Genomic DNA, 23,077 nt, shown 5'->3' with positions numbered 1-23,077 from the left:
GTGACAAGAATTTATTCTAGGGTAATTTGAGACCCCTCCCCTCTATATAAGGGGAATTATAACTTCTCTCCCCTTTAAGAGGGGGAGTTTCCATACAAATTTCCTCATAACTCGAGAACTAATCAAGCAAATGGAACCAAATTTGGCATGTGAAAGTTTTCGAGGGCAAGAAAATTTTCTATGTTGAATTAGGACCCCTCCTCACTTTAAGAGGGGGGGCTTCTGTACAAATGAAATACCAATTTCCTCATAACTCGAGAACTAATCAAGCAAATGGAACCAAATTTGGCATGTGTGTGTTTTTGGAGACAAAATTTTTTTCTATGATGAATTGGGACCCCTCCCCACTTTAAGTGGGGGGGGCTCCTATACAAACGAAATACAAATTTCCTTATAACTCGAGAGCTAATCCAGCAAATGGAACCAAATTTGGCATGTAGGTGTTTTTGGAGGCAAGAATTTTTTCTATGATGAATAAGAACCTCTCCCCACTTTAGGAGGGGGGGCTCCTATACAAATGAAATACAAATTTCCTCATAACTCGAGAACTAATCAAGCAAATAGAACCAAATTTGGCATGTGGGTGTTTTCGGTGACAAGAATTTATTCTATGGTAAATTGAGACCCCTCCCTCTTTATAAGGGGAATTGTAACTCCTCTCCCCTTTAAGAGGGGGGGCTTCCATACAAATTTCCTCGTAACTCGAGAACTAATCTAGCAAATGGAACCAAATTTGGCATGTGAAGGTTTTCGAGGGCAAGAAAATTTTCTACGGTGAATTAGGACCCCTCCCCACTCTAAGAGGGGGGGCTCCTGTACAAATGAAATACAAATTTCCTCATAACTCGAGAACTAATCAAGCAAATAGAACAACATTTGGCATGTGGGTGTTTTTTTTGGTGACAAGAATTTATTCTATGGTGAATTGAGACCCCTCCCCTCTTTATAAGAGGAATTATAACTCCTCTCCCCTTTAAGAGGGGGGGCTTCCATACAAATTTCCTCATAACTCGAGAACTAATCAAGCAAATGCAACCAAATTTGGCATGTGAAGGTCTTCGAGAGCAAGAAAATTTTCTATGGTGAATTAGGACCCCTCCCCACTTTAAGAGGAGGGGCTCCTGTACAAATGAAATACAAATTTCCTCATAACTCGAGAACTAATCAAGCGAATTGAACCAAATTTGGCATATGTGTGTTTTTGGAGACAATTTTTTTTTCAATGATGAATTGGGACCCCTCCCCACTTTAGGAGGGGGGGTCCTATACAAACGAAATACAAATTTCCTTATAACTCGAGAACTAATCCAGCAAATGGAACCAAATATAAGTAAATTACTTGTGTTGTTTCCCTTTATGTGCTTACTGGTCTTATTGTTTAATCATTATTCTCATTAGTATTTTTTATATGACATACATTGTTTATTGTTGTTTATCTTAATATATAGTTTGCTAATTGTTTTCCTTCCTCCTGCTTCACCCTAATATATTCTTCTTCATCCTCTTCCATTCCATCCATATTTCGCAATTCCATATATTTCGCATTCTTCTAATTTGTATATTTCCTCTGCTTTTTTCTTTAACCTTATTTCATCTTTTACCGATTTTTCTCATTCTTCTTCTGTTGTGTTGCTATATCTATCTAAATCTTTTTTTCAATGAGTCTATCCATGTAAAACTGGGTCTTCCCTCTTTCCTCTTTCTAGTCTTGAGCCATGGTGATAATGATTGTACCTAATAACGCATATTATTTCACTTAAATCTTGAAGAAGAAATATTTTGAGGTCTTTTTTATGATTTAATGGTTAGAGGATTAAGTTGAAGAGAAATTATTTTGATAACTTAACTGCAACTAAAAATTCGCTTGTTTTATAATTTTAAAGTGTCATGAACGATAATGATAATTCGTCCCACCTGGACAGTTAATTATTTTTCACAGTTTGCATATCATTTTTCCCAGTTCTTCCAATGTTCGTTCTTCACAAAAACACATTTACTCCCTAATAAGAAGTACATGATAATTCGTATTATATTGTTCAATGAGTCGTCAGATCAGTAGGATAGATAAGTAAGATCGGGCTTAGGTCCATGTCTTATATATTTTCTTACACATCCTAGGGTCTTTTTCTAATTCCCGTCGTAATAAGGAAAGCCATTCTAATTTTCATCATTTGCTGGATGGATTTAATGAATACTCCAAAAGTTCTTGTGCTGATTTGACTAAAACACACTTACCTTCCTATCCGTGAACTTTGAAATCACTGAAAAGCGACTATTAAAGCATATTTTTAAAATTACGCAACTGACTTCATTGCTAAAATTCGTCGTACCGTTTTAAAATCCGTCCATCAAAATTTTTCATCGTCCGAACTAAAAATAACAATGTTTACGAAGCTAACGCGCATGTATTTGTGTAGGACGGCATGACAAATGTTATTCTACAAAATTTCTGCAGGTCAGGCAAGTTTTTCTGGCTGTAGAATAACGACAATGCCTTGCGTAAGTTATTTTCAGTTATGAATGATGGAAATTAAAACGATTAGTCGACATTGTCTTCTTCGTCGCACGAAAAAACGTAGGAAATTTGGCTGGTAGGACTTCTTTAATGATAAAAAGCATTTAAATAGATCTCAGCTCACTTTGATTGATCGCGTATGATAGACAACCAACTAAAATAGTAGGGAATAACTAGTTTTGCATTGTGTGTCATAAACATGCTGATATTTTTAATAATTTGTGTTGGATAGGACGGGAATAGGCAATTACGACGATGTAGCAACATACCCTATATTAAAATTATCGAACACATTATGTATCACTATATTTATCTTATTTAGATGGTGATTACGGCAGCACTTGGATTCGACTCATATTTAGTCATGCGGCATGGGTCTAGAAAATCTGTACCCATCCCACCGAGTGGTATAAAAGGATTCAAAGAGATACCCGGATATAACCTGGGTTGTTACTTTTGCAATGATATTGTAGCACCCGGGAATGTAAGTAATATTTGAAGTAGAGCAAGTATGCAAGTATTGTATATTATATTAAATTTTTATGCTTCAATTTCTAGTCTGTAAAAGATCGTACTTTGGACCAACAGTGTACTGTTACGAGACCGGCTGTATCAAACATCGCTTCAAGTTTAGCCGTTGAACTAGTCATAGCACTGCTACAACACGATAACCGGTATGTTTTAAAATTTCAATGATGGAGACGATTTTTTTATTCAGCTTATTATAGTACTATTTAAACCATTCACCAATTTATACGGGAATTAGAAATAGTGAAATACAATCAGGGTTCGATGTGCTTCCATTATGAAATCGGTTTAACTTCTCATAGAACTGACGCGTGTCATCAGCCCGGAATAGTTGTTCTGGCTAAGTGTACCTCACTAGGCATATGGATGTTAGGTATAATGGACGTTAGGCAGAATGGGCATTAGGCATAACGGACGATAGGCATAACGTGCGGGGGGCCCTGTAGCCGCAAGGTTACCGAGTCTGCCTTGACAAGCGAGTGGTCATGGGTTCGAATCTTAGTAGAATCTGGCCGTTCCGATGTTAAGTGACTTTTAGCATGGGTTTATTCTCAGGCCCCTCCACATCCTTCCTGCTGCATTCTGCATTTACTAATAATGAAAGCCTCTTGTCAGGACAAGTTATAAGAGTGGTACTTGCTTGAGGTGCGAATGAAGCCTCTTGTTCAAGGGCAAATTATAGCTTGTTCCCCATCCTGGTTCTAGGAACGAGATTGGTAATGCATAAGTAGTAAGGAACACATACATACACTCATACACACCCTCACTCTGTGCTGAACTCTGCTTTACCGACCATGAAGCCTTTAGCCGGGACTGGTTATAAGAATGATACTTGCTCGAGGTGCGAATGAAGCCTCTTGTCCAAGGACAAATTATAACTAGTCTCCGCACTTCCTGGCTCTAGTGCTAAGCTGGTTGAAAAGTAGTAAAAAGCGTAGAGGGAAAACGGGGTGAAAACACACCGACTCTTTAAGCACGGATAATAAGCAGTTCGCTCACTCTATAGCGATACTGCAATAACAACGAAGTGCGGAACAACACCCGGATAACATTACAATAGATCAAAATGCTGGTCGTAGTGATAATATCCACACACACAAAAAAAAATGTGCTGAAAGCATAATGTATGGTGGGCATAATGTACGTTAGGCAGTCTGCCGTTAGTTTGTTTGTGGTCAACGTGGTTGTACCGAACTGTCAACGTGTGCGTGATAACAAAAGCAAAAATACTTCCCTTTCTATTCTCACGCAAAACCCTGAACAATATCAGCAACGCCGTCATCGCGAATAGAGAGAGTCGGATTACCTACGAATGGTCAAAACACAAATAACCGAAACTCAAATAGACGAAATAATAAATGCCGTTAACCAAGGGACTGGCAACCCTATTCCAACTCAATGTGTTTGACAGTAACCAACATCTACTGCCGGCGTGGGTATTATTTGCAAAAATCTGGCTAAGATTTGTAAATACTACCCGTCTGCCAGCATACCGGCTTTGCAGAGCGAAACGAACAGAACATATAGCGGGTCATGCTATTTCATTTACGCAAATGGTTAGATGTTGACTCCAAAAACATGGCTGCCTAGCAGGACCGTGGCGTTAACACTAACGAGAATGACATTAGCTGGGGCTCGATTATGTAGGAGTGAGAGGGGAGCAAAGAGGGAGAGGATCCGGGAGTTTGAAATGTGATGTTGACATTATTCCTACTGCAAACAGCCTCAGCGAGGGCCCCAACTAATGTCAAAAAATTTTATGTGTGCGTGGTGGACAGAGCTGCCATAAATACAGATATTTGTGCATGCATAAATTTGGGACCCTACCTTTTTCTCCGGAGTATTTTATTTTCTCGATCTAATCTTTCAAATATCATAAATAGTTTATGAAGTACTTTGAAGTTCATGAACATTAGTAGAGCCAGAAATCACAGCAACTGAAATAATTGATGGGTCCCAAATTTATGCATGCACAAATATCTGTATTTGTGGCACCTCTGGTGGTGGAATACTTCATCCTAGCTGGCTCCTCTCTCTCAGGTTATAACTACAGACGCGCAAAGAGCATGGCATAAACACCAATCGAACCGTCAAATCGAGGCTCTAAATGAGCAAAGTAAACAAACTTGTGCTTCGTATAGGCAGGGAAGACTACCTAAAATGTAAAAACTTAAACTATTGATTTACTAACAACATATGGATTAGTTACCCTCAATATATTATATAATGCTTTAAAAAATTGAATTGGCTTGTTCAATTTGCAAAATATGCGTCGTAATTCGCGAAGTTCCACGAAACATACCTCGCGATTCACGCAACTTACTGCTGATTATTGGAAAATTGATCCAAATCTGACTGGTTGCCAAAACTGTTTAAATAAAATAAACAAAAAAAAGTGTTGGCGAATTGGTAATTTTTCTCTTTGCGCGTCTGTAGATTATCTACCGTCTGTAGTTATAACCATTGATTACAAATCTTACCGATAGCGATTGTTTTGTGCAACTCGTTTCTAATGTTGTTTTTTTTTTACTTACCAGAGATGCCGCCCCAGCATATTATCGATTGCAGAATTCTAATGATCCAGTTGAAAACATTCCGGAAGGATTGTTGGGAGTCTTACCTCATTCAATTCGAGGCAACATTTGTAACTACAATCATCTCATCACAGCCACGGAACAATTCTCAGAATGCATCGCCTGTTCAAAGGTAATTGACAGTAGAGTACCTAGGGGCCATCCATATACCGCGTAGACAGCTTAGAGGGGGGTGGGAGGTATGAAAATGTCCACGCTTGTCCACGGAAGGGGGGGAGGGGGTATGGAAAATATCCTCGTGGACAAGTTTTTTTTCATTCAAAAAATATAAATTATAAACAGCAATATTGAATTAATTATACATATTAGCATTAACCATTGATCAGTGATTGTTTTCGAAAAAACGAAATTATATTTGGATTTGCCGGAGGGATTTGCAGGAAACTCAAAGTAGGTCTGCCGTTTGCAAAAAGCTTTGTATTGGCTAAAACAGTCTAGCCGTGTGTGGAACTGCGAATTAGATGGAGCCTTGAAAGAGTTTGGATTGGAGCGTTCACTAGTGGATCCTGGTTTATACTTTAAGCTGAACGGGCAGAAGATGTTTTTCGTCACAATCTATGTGGACGTTTTGCCTTTCTAGGTATTATATAAATATATAGTATAAAGGTATAGAAATCACTTGGAAAACCGGAAATGGAAAGAAGGTCCTGCGGGCCGAATGTCATATACCATTCGACTCAGTTTCGAAAACTGAGCATTTTCTGTGTGTATGTATGTGTGTGTTTGTGTGTGTGTGTGTGTGTGTGTGTGTGTGTGTGTGTGTGTGTGTGTGTGTGTGTGTGTGTGTGTGTGTGTGTGTGTGTGTGTGTGTGTGTGTGTGTGTGTGTGTGTGTGTGTGTGTGTGTGTGTGTGTGTGTGTGTGTGTGTGTGTGTGTGTGTGTGTGTGTGTGTATGTGTGTGTGTGTGTGTGTGTGTGTGTGTGTATGTGTGTGTGTGGGTATGTAACGTTTTCAATCTCACTCACTTTTCTCGGAGATGGCTAGACCGATTTTAATGTTCTTAGTGTCAAATGAAAGGTCTAGGTGTCCCATAGGTTGCTATTGAATTTCATTTTGATCGGACTTTTAGTTCAAAAGTTATGTATAAAAATACGAAAAATATGGGACTTCATTATCTCACAGGTCCCTTAACCGATTTGAACAAAATTGATTGCATATGAAAGAGGAGTCTTGCAAACCCTTAACTTCCAAATTTCATGACGATTGGCCTTGTAGTTTGAAAGTTACATAAAGAAATGTGAAAAAATAGTACTTAAAACATATTTTTGAAACATATAAACATCAATTCAATGTAAAACATCACGCATTTTATTATTATTTGAAAATTACTGCTGAGATCTATCAAACGAAACCGAGTTATTTAAAATCGGACGGTTCATTTAAAAGTTATTCAAACTTTAACACTTGAGCACCGTATATTAAACCGTTAAAACTTGTGAAATCAAAACATATCAATCAAATGTTGATTGTATTCAATGTATGTATGTATGTATGTATGTATGTATGTATGTATGTATGTATGTATGTATGTATGTATGTATGTATGTATGTTTTTTTTAACGAGTAGGGAAATCTGCTATCAGACACCTGAGAAGACAACTTAGGGAGTGGGGTTTGGTATCCCGACCCCCCTACTGGGGCGTGAGGATCCAGACCCACTAAAACCCTACTCGAGTCTCCAGCCTCGATCCCCCCTGGAACCACCTTATCGATATTACTTCAGGGAGAAGCTATTGTGCTTAAAACACACTCTTAGATAACTACTGGACTATGGTAGTTAGGCTGTTTATTCGCCGTTGATCGGCTTTCCAGCGGTTTTGTAGCTCAAGTACGATCTGGGTAGCAGCCGCATTGACCGCACCCCAGACGTCCGAGCTAGAACACATCCTTTGGACTAAGTTATCCGGAGTAGTGTCCTGTCCGCTAACTGCCATCATGTTGCTTCTCACGCCCGCGAAACGAGGGCATATAAAGAGAGCATGTTCTGCAGTTTCCTCAACGTCCGCGCATTCGGGACACTCGGGGGACTCCGCATGCCCAAACTTGTGCAGATACTGTCTAAAACAACCATGCCCTGACAGAATCTGTGTCAGGTGGAAGCTGACTTCGCCATGGCACCTGTTGACCCATCCGGGTAGTTCCGGAATAAGTCTATGTGTCCACCGGCCTTTTGTGGAATCAGACCATGCCCGCTGCCATGTGATCATCGAGGCCGATCTTGTGGTACTCCGTATGCCTCTAGTTCCACGTTGGTTGAAGCACTCTACGTCCTCGCTGATGATGATACCAATAGGCATCATACCCGTTAAGACGCAGATTGCGTCATGTGAAACTGTGCGGTACGCACTCGCCACTCTTAAGCACATGAGACGATAGGTGCTTCCCAGCTTGGCTAGATAGCTTTTGGTACCTAACGCCTAATGTATGTATGTATGTACGTGTGTATGTGACGACAATTTGCAATTTTGTAATTTGCATTGAAATTCAAGAAAAGTGAGAAACATGTCAATTGTCTGAAGTTTTTGAAGCCTCTTAGTGGAATACGAACTCTGAAATTAAAGAAAAGAAAAAACTTTTACCGACTAAATTCCACTATTTAATATTCATTCGCGACAGATACGTATACGCTTTGAAATAAGACATTGATGAAGCCTGCACGTCTTAGGCGAACTACGTATCTGTTGCAAATAAATATTAAATAGTGGGATTCAATCGAAAAGTTTTTTCTTTTTTGATTTCAGATTTCAATTGTCATTTTCTTCACTTGCTGTTACTCACAATTATACAAGAAAAGCAAAAAGCGAAAAAAGCAGTTAATTTAAGCATGTAGGTAACGTGGTGTACAGGATTAAAAATACTAGTGAGTTGATTTTTCCAAATAAATTTATACAAATTTCAAACAAATTTTGCGCATCAATAGATGCTCTTTTCAATCATTAGATATTAGAGATTAGAAATGTTATTTGAAAAATAGGAAGTAAACGGTGCACGGTAGTAATTTTGTAAGATTTGTTTTCGTTAGTGACATTTTAAAGGACAGATGTCTTATGTCATGTATCATGTTTTAATAAATAAATCCAAAATGACAAGCGCTGGAAATCATGTCGATCATATTTTTCATTCTCAAGCATGTTTATGGCGCAGCTTTTGCACTATTTTTCGACTTCTTCTTGTTTTCCTAACCCTCTAACATTGTAAAAACGATGCGATCAGACTAATGACTATCTTTTCATGAAAGTACATTCAAAAGAGGCTCAAGTTTTGATTTTTATGCAAAAATAATTATCTGAAGGAGCACCAGCTAAGAAATTTCTCTTTTTCATATCTAATGCTCTAATCAGTTATTTTTTCTAATTCAGATATGTTGCAAAATTGAAGCCAAACAAACTAATAGTAAAATTTTCAGATTAATCATTTTGTTGTAGATATCCTATTTCTTCAAAAGTGAAGTATAATAATAATTTTTCTGAATTCTTGTTCAGGGTGGCCACTCAGTCGGGAAAATCGGGAAAACCGGGAAAAAGTCGGGAATCACTAACAGACTGGAAAAAACCGGGAAAAAGCCGGGAATTTCACAAATAAACCGGGAAATACACACCTGAGAAGTTTTTTTTTCAATAGCTGCATTTTTTCAATCAAAATCTTCCAGGTTTTTATTATCTCGCCACTTCAGTTTGACTTCAGCTCAGTTCATTCGTGACTTCTACGGGATTGTGATTTGAACCCGAATCCCCCTCCACTATCCTCTTGGTCCGATTAACAGAGTCCAATTGACCGAAGTTGCATTAGTTCGGCTGGTCAATAAATACTTACTTGGTTTACTTACGAGTTAGATCGACACCAAACTAACAAATGGCACATTCACTAGTCGTTCACCGAGCGGAAACAAAATATTCTAAAATCTTATGGAGACTCGTGAGGCATTTTTGGGGGCAAGTCACCCAGTACCGGACACTTAAGGATTTTGACATATATAAAAACAACACTTTGCATAACTTCAGTTTTTTTCACTGGAAGAGTAATATAAAAAACTATTTTCCATAAAAAATAGGTTACACGTACTTGAATCACTAATGAACCATTTTAGAAGCCAAATGAGAAATCGATAAAAATTATTATTTAAAAATTGTGTCTCCCAGTTCCAGACACTTAACAGAAATCTGTGTTGTCGAAAATTAGCCGAAACAAAACAGTTCGATCGGCGGTAGATAAAAACAAACAAATCTCTGTGTTCATGGATGATTCTGACAAATAAAATCACATATGCTAAGTTTTTGTCTTTTTTGTTGATTTTATCGTATTAGCTACTAAGCTGCACCATTTGAACTATGAAAGTCAGAAGTGTCCGGCGCTGGGGGACTAATATAATATAAATATAATCCCCCTATATACAACTCTTTTCTAAATTTATGCTCAAGATTTCAAACATCCAGTTATTGCAATTTTGATTCAAGAATTATTTCAGACAGTAAAAATGGTGAATGTTACGGTTGTTCAAATTCTTTCTACAATTTTCAGATCAATTCTTTCTACAATTTTCAGATAAAATATAATCTTTAAAGCATGAGTTTCTAATACGCATTTTGTTAACATTCCATCTATTTGACATGATGTATCTTGGCATTTGAAACGGGCAATAACAATGGGAAAATATATTCAAATATTTGATAATGCGAGAACCAAACTGACAGTGATATAAAATTGTGCTATAGACTCCTAATTAAATTAATCCTATTGAGGGAACAAACTAGTTCTATCCTGTCTCACGTAATAAACATTGGACGATTTGTTATAAACCATTTGGACTTAAATTGGAATTAATAGGCCGTATGAATAAGACCGTTTGCTTTGCTTTTCCCGTGTAAATCTTATAGGAGAGTTTGCTCTAGCTCTTTTATTCATATGGTACGTGTCCCACCCCAGTGTGAGGTGGAACCTGGACACGCCAGTAATTGACCTTTTAACGAGCAACATATAAAAAACAATGTGATCACGCTAATGACTATTTTTTCATGAAATTTAACTCAAAGTTTGATTTTCATACAAAATTATTTATCCAGAGCAGTGCTAGAAAACGAATAGTCTAACTTCTCTTTTTAATTTTTCGTATCTAACGCTCAACCCAGCTATTTTTTTCAATTCAGATATAATAGCAAACCCTAGGACAATTGCAGGGCCAGTTGCTACGATCCTATTGACTCTAACAGCCTCTCCCAGTCGAGATTAGAACATACGACGACTGGCTTATTAGGCCAGCGTCATACCTCGGAGCCAACTGGGAGGCAGTAATTCAGATATATTACAATCATTCAAATCATTTAAATCACACATAGAAAGAAATTAAGGTCAATCATTTTGCTCTAGATGACCTTTTTCTTCAAAAGTAAGAAAGGAAAAATTCGCGGAATATTTTTTTCGCAATTTACCTGAATTCTTGTTTTTCAAAAACATCAACACATCAATTTCAAAACAAATTTCGTAGTTCATGTAGTTCATGATATTACACGTCACAACAATTTAGGTTTTCTTGCCACAGGCACTGATCCCTAGCCAAATCATACAATTTTTCACGACCTTATCCGCCAAAATAAACTTGCATCCGCTAGGAACCATCCCGCGAGTAGGAGCTTTGAAGAACTTGACCACCTATAATTGGTTGTAATCGACTTTCGCATAAGTTTCACATCCATGATCCATCGCGCTTCAACAGCACCTAGTCGTACTTACATGCCTGAATTCTGGCCATTCGCTCGGTACCACCTGTAGCCTTCCAAATTCGCCGCACAGTGTATCAGCCATCTTCAGTTTTTTCTCCAAATCAAACTGAGATGTTGGGATTAGCCTTAACTTTCCGAATGATCTTTACCCGCTGTTGACGATCAAGGGTTTCACTCCGAGGTTTGGTTTGCATTTTGCGGGCAGTCGAGAGAATTTTCTAACACATTTTGTTAAAAAGTTTTTGATATCTATACCTTTGGGATAATCCAGCAGTTTTGCTTGCTCCCGAGTTGACGCCAATGGATTTTAGAGTTGACTGTGTCAATCATTTTTATTTTCTCCTCTTGCATGATAAATATTTCGGAACCACATTAGTTTTAGACTACAAAAAATATAATCCAAGCAGAACTGTTTACAAGTAAAATAACGCAGTCAAAAAGTTGCGTATCCGACTGAGAGCACCGCTATCGCCAATATGAATTGCCCCATTTCTAAACGATCTAAACTTAATTTATTTAAATTGAACAATTATCTTTATCAAGAACTCAAAACGGTTTCTCAAACGGTCAAACAATTTTATAATCCGACCAGTTGAAAAATTTTTCGGTCGGGAAAATCATACATAAACCGGGAAAAAGTCGGGAAAAAACCGGGAATTTGAAATTTGGAATTGAGTGGCCACCCTGAACTTGTTTTACAAAGATGCTAACTTTTGAACGCATGGTATTAATATCAAAATATCAAAACATCTGCTATGAACACATATTTCATATTGTCAATTCAAAACAAAACAGTCTAAGTTAGTTAGATACTGATGAAGGTCACACGTCGAGACCGAAATACGTATGTTCGCCTTTGAACGATCTTCTGGCAGTGGACTGTATGGTAGCGGCAGCGAAAGCAAAAGCAAAAGTCTCGGTGAGAAATTAACTCTTCATATAGCGCTTATAAGGGCTGGGGGTTGACTTTGCTCGCTCTCCTTTCAGTGGGAAAATCCAGTGGGGAAGTGGACGGTGGACCAAACAAACACCGGCTGCTATGCTAACAAACTTTATTCTAATTGTTCTTCGGCTTATTGCTACTGCCGCGAAGTGAACGGCTGGATGGTTGAAAACGGAATGGGATGATTTTCTCTGGGTGGGCTGCTTTTATAGCTGCGGGATGATGACAGTGTGTGTTGTGCGATGCTAACAGTGTATGCTGCTGGGTGCGGGTTATTTTCGGCTGGAGACGGAACATCCTCCCCCGGTTGAAGGATCCGCGGTTCTCTGGACATCGGCGGGGTTTTCAACTAACTCGTTGTCTTCGATAGGCAGGATGGATACCTTGTTGATTGGACGACGATACTTGCAGCCTTTGGAGAATACATCGACTGCACGAACAAGTCCATCGTCACCAGGGTTGACTGCTACGATACGTCCTAATTTCCAGTTGAGAGGTGGTTGGTTCCGATCATGAAGCAGGACGATCAGGCCCTCGCGAACATTTGGCATCTCTCGTTGGTTCTTCTTTCGGGGCTGCAGGGTGATCAGATAATCTCTGCTCCAAGCACTCCAAAAATGTTCACGAAGGAGTTGAAGATGTTGCCAGCGCGCCAAACGGGAAACCTTGACGTCTTCTAAGGAGGGCTCAGCTGGAGCGGTGAGTGGTCGTCCGATGAGGTAGTCAGCCGGGGTGATAACTCGTGGATCCGCCGGGTCATTCGAGATGGCGAATAAAGGGCGGGAATTCAAGACGGCCTCGATTTGAGCCATGACAGTTGAAAGCTCCTCAAATGTTAGCTTCACGTTGCCGACGACACGCTTCAGATGTGTTTTACAGGATTTCACGGCTGCCTCCCAGAGGCCGCCGAACTCCGGTGCGTCTGGCGGGATGAAATGCCACTCGATTTCACGGCTGCGACAAAAGGATTCGATGGCGTTCACAGTCTGCTGATTCTGGAACTGTTGATATAGGCTGTTCAATTCATGATTCGCACCTCGGAAGTTGGTGGCGTTGTCCGAGTGCAATTCATGAATCATTCCTCGGCGAGCAATTAATCTTCTTAGAGATGCCAGGAAAGCATCGGTGCTCAAATCGGAGACGACTTCCAAATGCACAGCCTTAGTTGCCATGCAGACGAAGACTGCTACGTACGCCTTGGTCAGCGTTGGACGACGTGACCCTTGTTTAATCCAGAAGGGGCCAGTGTAATCCACACCAGTTATGGCGAACGGGGGCGATGGCATCACTCTCGACGCTGGCAGGTTTCCCATTAGTTGATTGGGTGTCGTAGGATGGGTTCGGAAGCATTTAACGCATCGACGGGTGATGAAACGGATGATGGATCGACCTTTCGGGAGCCAGTACCTTTGGCGAAGAGCATTCAGCAAACCTGTTTGCCCGACGTGAAGAAGTTCGACGTGCATCTGCTGGATGAAACGATGAATCACCGGATCCTTATCCGGTAAGATAATTTGATGGCGACTTTCAAATGGTAGTTGCGATCGGTCAAGTCGGCCACCAACACGGAGCAAACCATTGGTGTAAATAGGACGAAGATTTCCTAACCTCTTGCAGGGTTCGTTGTCGAGGACTCGTTTGATTTCGTCAGCAAAGTGTGCATGCTGTAAGACGTGGATGATGGTTTCTGTTGCACGGCGAAGCTCATGGACGGTCAGATGGGATCTGAGTTCTCGGTCGGCTTGATTCTGCTTACGGCAATTATTAGCAAACCGACGAATGTACCCAACAATTCGTTGTAGCTTGCGGAAATTGCTGTAATTGGAGAAGAATAAAGGCATATCCATTCTTACATCCGAGATGGCGACGGCAGCTTTCAGTTCCGGTAGCGCTTCCTCAGGTATCTCGTCCGGAATAACCACTTCGTAGCACACCACTTCAAGGTAACTCGGACCATGCCACCAGAGAGTGTTGGTAGCTAAATCTTCTGGAAGCTGTCCGCGGGAGATGACATCGGCTGGATTCTGATGGGATCGTACATGTTCCCACCGGAAATTGTCTGTGTGCTGCTGGATCACAGCGACTCGATTTCGGACGAATAGCTGCAACTGGTTGAGGGGTTTCTTTAGCCAGGCTAAGACAATCGTACTGTCGCTCCACAGCACAACTTCCTGAACCGGCATATCCAGGGCTGGCAGTACCTTCGCCAGCAAACGGGTCAACAGGAGGGCGGCACACAATTCTTTCCGTGGAATGGTGAGCTCACTCAAAGGCGCCAGTTTGGATTTACTGGTGAGAAGACGAAGCTTTGCCGAACCATCAGCAAAAAGGGACCGTAGGTAGATGCATGCTCCGTATGCCGCTGTGGAGGCATCCGAAAAACCATGCAACTCGTAGGCGACTGCATTGTCCAAAATAACACACCGAGGGATCTCGATGTCGTGGAGATACATTAGGGAAAGTTGAAGATTTTGCCACTGCTTGGCAATATTTTCATCCACCAGATCGTCCCAGTTGATTTTAAGCTGCCACAGCTTCTGCGCGAGGAGTTTCGCCAAGACGATCACCGGCGAAACCAGTCCAAGGGGGTCGAAGAATTTGGCGATCTCGGAGTACACCGTACGTTTCGTTGGTGGTTGTTTCACAGGTGGATTCGGATGATAGGCGATCTTCAGCGTATCGGCGGTTGGGTCCCAACGCAAGCCTAACACTTTTATGGTTTCGTTCACTCCTTGCTCCCCCGGAGTCATCGTCTCACGTTCATCGATAGGAATGTTTTCCATCAGCTGTTGGGAGTTAGAGCACCATTTTCGTATAGGAAAACCTCCTCGACTTAGGAGTTCCTTTAACTGCTGTTTAGCCACGATAGCATCTTCCACCGAGTCAGCTCCTGACAGTACGTCGTCCATGTAGGTCTCCTCCTTCACTATACGAGCGGCGATGGGAAAGTTCTCGCCATCTTCCTTGACGAGCTGTACCAAGCACCTGGTTGCTTGATAGGGGGCCGATGCGGTACCGTAGGTGACAGTGCACAACTCCAAAACACGCAAAGGCAACGACGGCTGCTCTCGCCAGAAAATGCGCAAGAATCGACGATCCGATGGGGCTTCGACTACTTGACGGTACATTTTACAGATGTCTCCGGTAAATGCTACCTTGAACTTACGGAATCGTAGCATGATGTGATGTAGATCGTTTTGCACTACTGGACCGACGTGGAGTACCTCGTTCAGCGAAAGATGCGACGGCGAAGATTTGGCACTTGCGTCGAACACGACACGGCATTTCGTGCTCGAGCTGGAAGGTCGAAGTACGGCATGGTGAGGAAGGTAGTGTAGCTCTGCTGGTTGGGTGGGTCTTCAGATTCCATGATTTCCCGGCAGTGACCGAGAGCCTCGTACTCCCGGATGAAATCCACATACTGAATTCGAAGTTCTGGATTGCGGACGAGTCGTTTCTCCAACATCAGAAAACGCTTTAGGGCCAGAGCACGACAGTCGTCCAGGAGGGGAAGATCACTATTGAACGGGAGCTGGACCATGAATCTTCCAGATTCATCACGCTGGTAGGTAGACAGGAAGTGGGTTTCGCATGCTATCTCTTCGGTCGACAGGTTGGGGACGTCTGGTACTTCTTCGATTTGCCAAAACTGTTGCATGTTCCGCTCGATGTCTGCAACCGATGCGTGGACGTACATGGGAGAAACGTTGGATGCATGTGGTGGTTCGATGATGACGCCAGCTATTATCCACCCAAGCTGGGTGTCACGTAGCTGTGGTAATCCATCTGCTAGGCTAAGGTGACCTGGCTTCAGCAAGTCGAAGAATAATTCCCCACCAATCAGCAAGTCCACTTTGTCGGGAATGTGGAACTTGGGATCGGCAAGGACGAGTCCTTCTGGGATCATCCAATGGGCGATGTCGATCTTGGAAGTTGGAATTGTCCCAGTTACTCTCGGAGTTACCAGACACTCCAGACTGGCGTGGAACGTTGATACACGGGATCGAAACTTGACGGTCACCTTATCACGAGCGTGGGTTCGTAGGGCGTTAATGCCAACAATTGGGATGTTGGCTGGCTTCTTTGGAATGCCAAGACGGTTGGCCATCTCTTCCGTGATAAAGTTGACCTGGGAACCGCTATCCAACAGCACTCGGCATGGATGTGGTTGATTTCTCCTGTCGTAGACCTGAACCACCGCAGTCAACAGCAGTACAGTCTTGGTGGATTGGGCGAAATTTGCGGAACACGTTGTTGAAACCGGTTGGTTCACTGGTGCTGGCATCTGCGATGATGTTGCAGCTGGTATCGGTGGCGGGGTCGCCATCGTCTCGGTGGGAAGTGATACGTTGGGCTTCGTACCTCGGCTGGGTTCTTCATTCTCATGGAGCAACGTGTGATGTCGGCGTTGACACTTGTGGCATGTCTTATCGGAAGGGCAATCTTTGGAGCGATGGCCTTTTCGCAGGCAGTTGAAACAGACTCCAGCTGCTCGGATCTTCTCGTTCTTCTGGGCTGGGGTTAGGCTGGATAGGGCCGAACACTGGACGTTTCGATGGGGACCGCCACAAATTTCACAAGAGACTGGTGGTTGGGATGGACCGGTCGATGCAGCATGGCTTCTTTGTGGTACACTTCTTTGTGGTGGATGGGGCTTTGGATTCGACGGGGCTGGCTGGCCTGCTGCTTCACAATTCTCCAGAACTTGGCATCTGGTTTTCAGGAAGTCGATGGTCTGCTGGTAATTCGGTAACTCACCCTTCTTCTGCGTTGCTTCCCAAGCCTGGCGCGCACTCTTGTCGAGAGCTGACACGATCAAGAAAACGAAGAAATGCTCGGCTGTTCCATTGATCTCCTGCTGGAGGTAGCGCAGGCTTTCGATGTGGTTGACTGCTTCATCAACGAGGGCACGAAGTTCTTTTTTGTTGGTGGAGGACATCTTTTTTAATGTCAGTAGTCCTCGAAAATGGCTCTCCACTATGGCTCGTTTGTTGTCGTAACGGTCCATCAAGACGTTCCAGGCCTGTTGGTAATTCCCTTCACTCAGGATTTTGGCATCTAGTACACCTGCGGCATTTCCGATAAGCGCTTTGTCCAGATGATACAGTTTTATGGCGTCTGTATCACCCGAATTGGCCATCAGATCGGTAAAAATGGCCTTAAACTTCGGCCATTCAGTATAGCTTCCACTGAACGTTGGAATTGGCATCTTGAGGGCCTGTTGCTGGATAATCACTTGTTGAGATGACGGGTTAGGCGCAGATGTTGGTACTGCACGGCTCTTTGCTTCCAGCAGCAGCTCTTCCACGGCGTTGCTCACATTGTTGTAGATATCCTCGAAGGCATCACATTCATTTTCCTCCTGGAACAGGTCCTCATCCGATACCAAAGATAGCACCCCGCTATGGAATCCACTGTACTCCGTGTATACAGCAGAAAGCGTTTTGGATAGCACATTTAATTGTGCTAAACCAATTGCTGCACTGGTGATGAGCGTTCGTTGAATACGCACTAATTTCTGCTTTACTTGAGAGCGCTGACGGCAGACCACACGATATTCCTTTTCGGTGACAGGATCCATAGCAACAGCCAGGGTGTCGATTATCCGGTGAAAATAAAATTCCCTGACTTTTCCAGGTTTTTCCAGGTGTATTTCGAAAAAATCCAGTTGCAAAATATCTCGCTAATTTCTCTTTTCAAAGTGTTTATTAGACTAAATTGGTTGTTAACTCTTTAATTACTATTTCTTAATGAATTCATTTGTCTTTATCAATTCAAATGCATCTTTTTTGCGACGATGAAGTGAGCAACGCAGCTTCGTTCTATTATTTGAATCCAGATCTTATATTTTTATTCGATCTACTTTTAATAACGTCGGGTTTATGATTCTATGGACTCTGTGCTCCCCTGGGTGCTTCCAGTCGAGTATCAAACATATGACTGATTTGTTGGACTAAATCAAGATTTTGATGCTGAAATGGTCTATCCTCCGAAAACGAATTAATCGTAGGTTTTCACTAGTGATCGACATCAGAATAAAAATTAAAGTCCGGGTTCCGGCACAAATGGGTTAAATGCCGTAGCTTATTTTCAAAGGCTGATTTTGGTTCAGTTTGATTCGTTCTCGTTTCGGTTACAGTCTGATTTCGGTCCGGAAGTCTGGAATTATCTAGATGCAAAATTTCTTTGTATTAAAAGTTGGACTTTTCTAAATGTCAGCTCCCATGACCCAATGAATAGTTGTTCTCGAAGCGTAGAATAGTGTTGTAAGAATCTTGCTACATTGGCCGTAGAGAAAACAGAAAAAGTATTGTCTCAACAATAGTGATGCACAGATTAAAAATATGTCAACATCCACTAGCCTAGCATGGACTTTTATGTCACTTTCCATGCAAAATAAACTAATTAAGCACAAAAGTTGTCCCAAAAACTTTTGTGCTAAATATCCGATCAATATCGAAGAATCCAATAAATATTGAAATATTGATAATGATCAATTAGGTGGTGAGCGGTGAGCCCTTACGAAAATCGATCAAATCGGTCCAACCGTTGTTGAGAAGCGTGGTCTGGTAAAGAGCAGGTCAGTCGCACATTCATGAAATTCAAAACTCGATTTCGAAACTCTGTGAAATTTGTACGCAACAGATTGGTTGCACGTGAGTCAAACTCAAAATAACGTGCCATCTTTCATTTCATTTGTGCATTTGTGATGGCAATGAATAACAATGTGCCAGCTACTTGAAATAAATGCTATCCTTGCCAAGCCATAGCTTTTTCGGTATATTTTCTTCACCTGTTAAAAATCCCTGACTTCAAATGAAATTCCCTGACATTCCCTGACTTATCCAGGTTGAAACGAATTTCCCTGACATTTCCAGGTTTTCCCTGATTTTCCAGGTAATCGACACCCTGAACAGCAACAGCACCAGCTTCTTTAAATCCGTGAAATGATGCTGAGTCCTCTTTTTCACCGTTTTCCGAACGCGACGGCGAATGCATTACGGGCATCGCTTAATTAAAAATATTTTTGACGAATTCGCAACGCGACGAGCGAAAATCGTGACACGCCACACGTTTAAACACGTTCACTTTTTTCAAAATGTTCAGTCAATAACGGTTCGAACACGTCCAGCAGGAACGAACACGTTTCAAAAGTTCACTTTTCAATAACGGTGGAAGGTTTCGAACGCGAGTGCAAACGAACACAATTCGGTATGAACGAACACGTTCAAACAAGTTCACTTCAATAACGGTAGCGGTGTGGCTCGTTTCGAACGCGAACACGATCGAACACGTTCAAACAAACTTGCGTGCACGCCGCAGCGGTAGCAATTCGGTTCGGTAACAAGTTGTTAGCACAGAGCCGAATGCTGCTTTTTCCACCAGGTTCAATCCTTTCCGGCACGCCTAGGTGCGGCGGCGGGATGGCTTCTAATCCGGTTCGGGTTGGACCAGGACCATAATGTGTTAACATTATTTTTCTGTTCTGTTCAGATGTTTCTGAGAAATTAAATAATGATTATTGTGGCAGTAGAAAGGCTAGGTCACGCCGCTAGGTGGATTAGTTCGGTTTTTTTTAAATATTTTCTGATGATTCTATCCTGAGGGACAAATTTAAAATTTTTCTCAGAAATCGATTTCGAATGAAAGATTTCGGTGAAGCTACGTTTGGGCTTGGATTAAGAATCACAAGAGACCGCGAACAGGCAAGCTGTTTGTGGATCAAAAGCACTACATCGAAAACATTCTACGAAGGTTCAACATGGTGAACTGTAATCCGGTATTTGCACCAGCAGATATGAGCATACAATTAACTAAAACGATGTCATCCGCTACAGCACGCTACGTCTTACTTATCTGGCGCAAGCTACGCGGTGAACCAAGTCAGTTTAGCAGTAATCCAGGGCGGGGGCACTGGAACGCCGTCAAGCGCATTATGCGGTATTTGCGCGGTACAACTAAAAATCGGATTACGTATTCAAAGGAGAGTTGCCTGGATATTCGGATGCTGACTGGGGAAGAGACCCAGATTCCAGCAATTTCAAAACTTGGGTCGTTTTCGACCCCAATGCATAATATGTAACTTTTTTTGCTGTGGCTCTTCTAGATGTCGCTGAAAGCTGAAACTCCCCCACAATGCTAGTTTTTGAAAGATAGGAAAAGTCAGAAAATTTCAAGTCTAGCTCATTCGGTTACTGAGTATCATGCTTTGTAAATATGCCGATAGGTCGAAAACGACCCCAATACACTAGGAAGGTTAATAAACTAAACCAAACGGATCTCACAAGTGTTTCAAGCCGGTTACTTAAAGTTGACTAATGCTACAAGCCATGCAAAAATTGTTGTAGTCATAGTTTGTTTTATGTAGCTTATTTTTGTTTTGACGTAGGACTACGTCTTACGGCAAGTTTTGAGATAGGGTGTCATTCCAAAAAATCAAAAAATGCGAGCGTCACGAAAAATGAAAGGTTTTGAGCGCTAATAGCTCAGCGGTTTTCCAATCGATTTTCAATATTCTTACACCAATCGATTGGAAAATCTTCTAAGAATTGACCCAAATAAAGAAAAGTGTGGATTCTTGATGTTGAACTATTGAAAAATTGAAAATAATGAACCTATGTTTTACCAGAATTCTCGCTTCGTGATTGGTTGTTGGAAATGACGTCATCAAAGTAGAAACGCGTTTTCATGCTTCGGCTTATAATTCAGTCAAATTTCAATAGATTTCCAAGATATTTACTCCGATTGATTGGGAACTCGATTGAAAATATAGAAAACTATTGATTTTGTTTTTGAAATTGAATTTGAAAAATTGTTGTTTTTGAATTGATTTAGAAAATTTGAATTATTTTCATATTTTTGCCTTCCCTCGTCAGTGCTTCCCTAGCACGGATGACAGAAATATATACGATATAAGCTATGGGTTAAGCTTCCTTATGTTTGTGTTTAATTTACGCCCTATAGAATCCGATCGAAAATTGTTGAGCTTCAGCTGTTGCTGCTTCCTACGGATAAGGCAACGAAGACATGCAAATTCACCAAGCGAGGTGTTGGAGCTGCAGTTGGAGCACTCGATGATCGCTGCCGTGATGGAATATCTGGCGATAGGAGTTCTGGAATCGGGAGGACATATGCTGCTCGCGACAACGAAACGATCAGAATTATCGTCACTTGCAGCTGGCCATCCGCAACAACGAAGGGTTGAACAAATTGCTGTCCCGTGTCACCGCTGCTATGAGAAGTGTCTTTTCGAACATCCAAACTGTTTTGTTGCTGCCCAAAAAGACGGAAAAGAAGGCTTAAATTTCCAGCATATCACGTTTGAAAACCGTTCTTTTAAGAACGAAACATGTGTTCATGAAGATTTGAGGAATTTTCACTCACAGATTTAAATTCTATTTAACTTAGATTGATCTGATTGTTCGCTTCTTTCCAATAATTTTAACCGATCACCTCTCGCGCTGCTGTTCGCTTGTTGCTGCTGAACCCTGGTTGCAGCCAACAAATATACTAGCTCCAAGTAAATGTGTTCGGTCAAGCGTCAAAATAAATAAAATTAGATTTAATCAAATGAAAGAGTTTTAGTAACATCTTTTACATCGTAGCAACACAAATTTATCCATACAGTAATAATACGTAACGTAATTTTTCTTTGGCAGCAAAAGGCGAACGGCTCACTGGTAACTTTGCTCTTTTGTTCAGACTGAAATTGAAATGCTCTATTTTTTATTTCACGTAGATGATAGAATGAAGAACCAAGAAAAATGGGTGTGGTCGTTTCTTGTCGCTTGCTCTGGTACATAATACGTGGTAAGCTGGCGAACAGCATTATTCAAACGCTAGCTGAGCTAGTGTCAACATCGTTTGCCAGGCAAACGGAAGTCACGTACGACTCGTGCACGTGTTCATTGGCGGCTGACCGTGTGACCGTGTGTTGGAGCTGAAGTTCCATTTCGCTGCCGTGATGGAATATCTGGCGACAGGAGTTCTGGGATTGGGACGACATATGCTGCTCGCGACAACAAAACGACCAGAAGCATGAAGCATCCCACGTCACTTGCTGCTGGCCACTTGGAGTGGTATTTCATCGTGATTCAGGACCATACACGAACGGTTTCGTTGATCGCATAGCTGCTGAGGCTTTCCGGTTGGTCCGTTGCAACAGGCCGTGCCTGGCTAGCGGTTATCGGTACTCTAATTTACCGAACAGAGAATTACGTTAAATGCGTTAGTGCAAGTTTATTGTAAGCAGGAGTTATGATAATCAAACAATCGGTTCTTTTAAGGGCCACACAACGATTGAACAGTTTATTATATTTGCTTGCCCAGTTAATACCATAATTAACACAGTCAACGAGGGAAAAGTTGAATTTTTCACAGGTGACATTTTCTGCGACTTGCAATACGTCTGCAGGTTGTAAATGCTTTATCCGTGTCCTTTTGTAAGCCGCAGAAAAGTTGCGCAAAATTTTCAACTTTTTGAAAACTCGCGCGTACCGTCTACCGATTACCAAAGGAAAAGCACTATTCAACGTAGAAATATATCATACAAATTTATTTACTGTTTGGTTTAGTTACTAACTTGGTTTCGTTTTAATAAAATAGATTCAATCAATTCATGGATCATATAACTCCAAAATCGGTTGAGGATTGAATGTACACAATGTTTTTACTTTGATGACCGTTACGGATGTAGCTTGTATACATGAAGAATCGTATTATTATATACATGGATACATCCTACTATCGCTACAAAGAGACTTACGTGGTCCTACGTCACC

The 23,077-nt window shown here is 41.5% G+C and overlaps 1 protein-coding gene across 1 annotated transcript in view; it reads left to right on the top strand.

Moving 5' to 3' along the window:
* The window catches only part of LOC128736966 (ubiquitin-like modifier-activating enzyme ATG7), a 63,590-nt gene that overhangs the window by 20,272 nt on the left and 20,241 nt on the right, over positions 1-23,077 (top strand). Inside the window, exons 8-10 of the mRNA XM_053831487.1 lie at positions 2,838-2,999; positions 3,074-3,189; positions 5,581-5,749. Coding sequence (XP_053687462.1) covers positions 2,838-2,999; positions 3,074-3,189; positions 5,581-5,749 — 447 coding nt within the window. The remainder of the gene's footprint in view (positions 1-2,837; positions 3,000-3,073; positions 3,190-5,580; positions 5,750-23,077) is intronic.

The sequence above is a fragment of the Sabethes cyaneus genome, chromosome 2, assembly GCF_943734655.1.
Source record: "Sabethes cyaneus chromosome 2, idSabCyanKW18_F2, whole genome shotgun sequence".
NCBI lineage: Eukaryota > Metazoa > Arthropoda > Insecta > Diptera > Culicidae > Sabethes > Sabethes cyaneus.
Note: the sequence above shows the minus strand (reverse complement) of the source record. Positions and strands in the feature narration are given on the sequence as shown.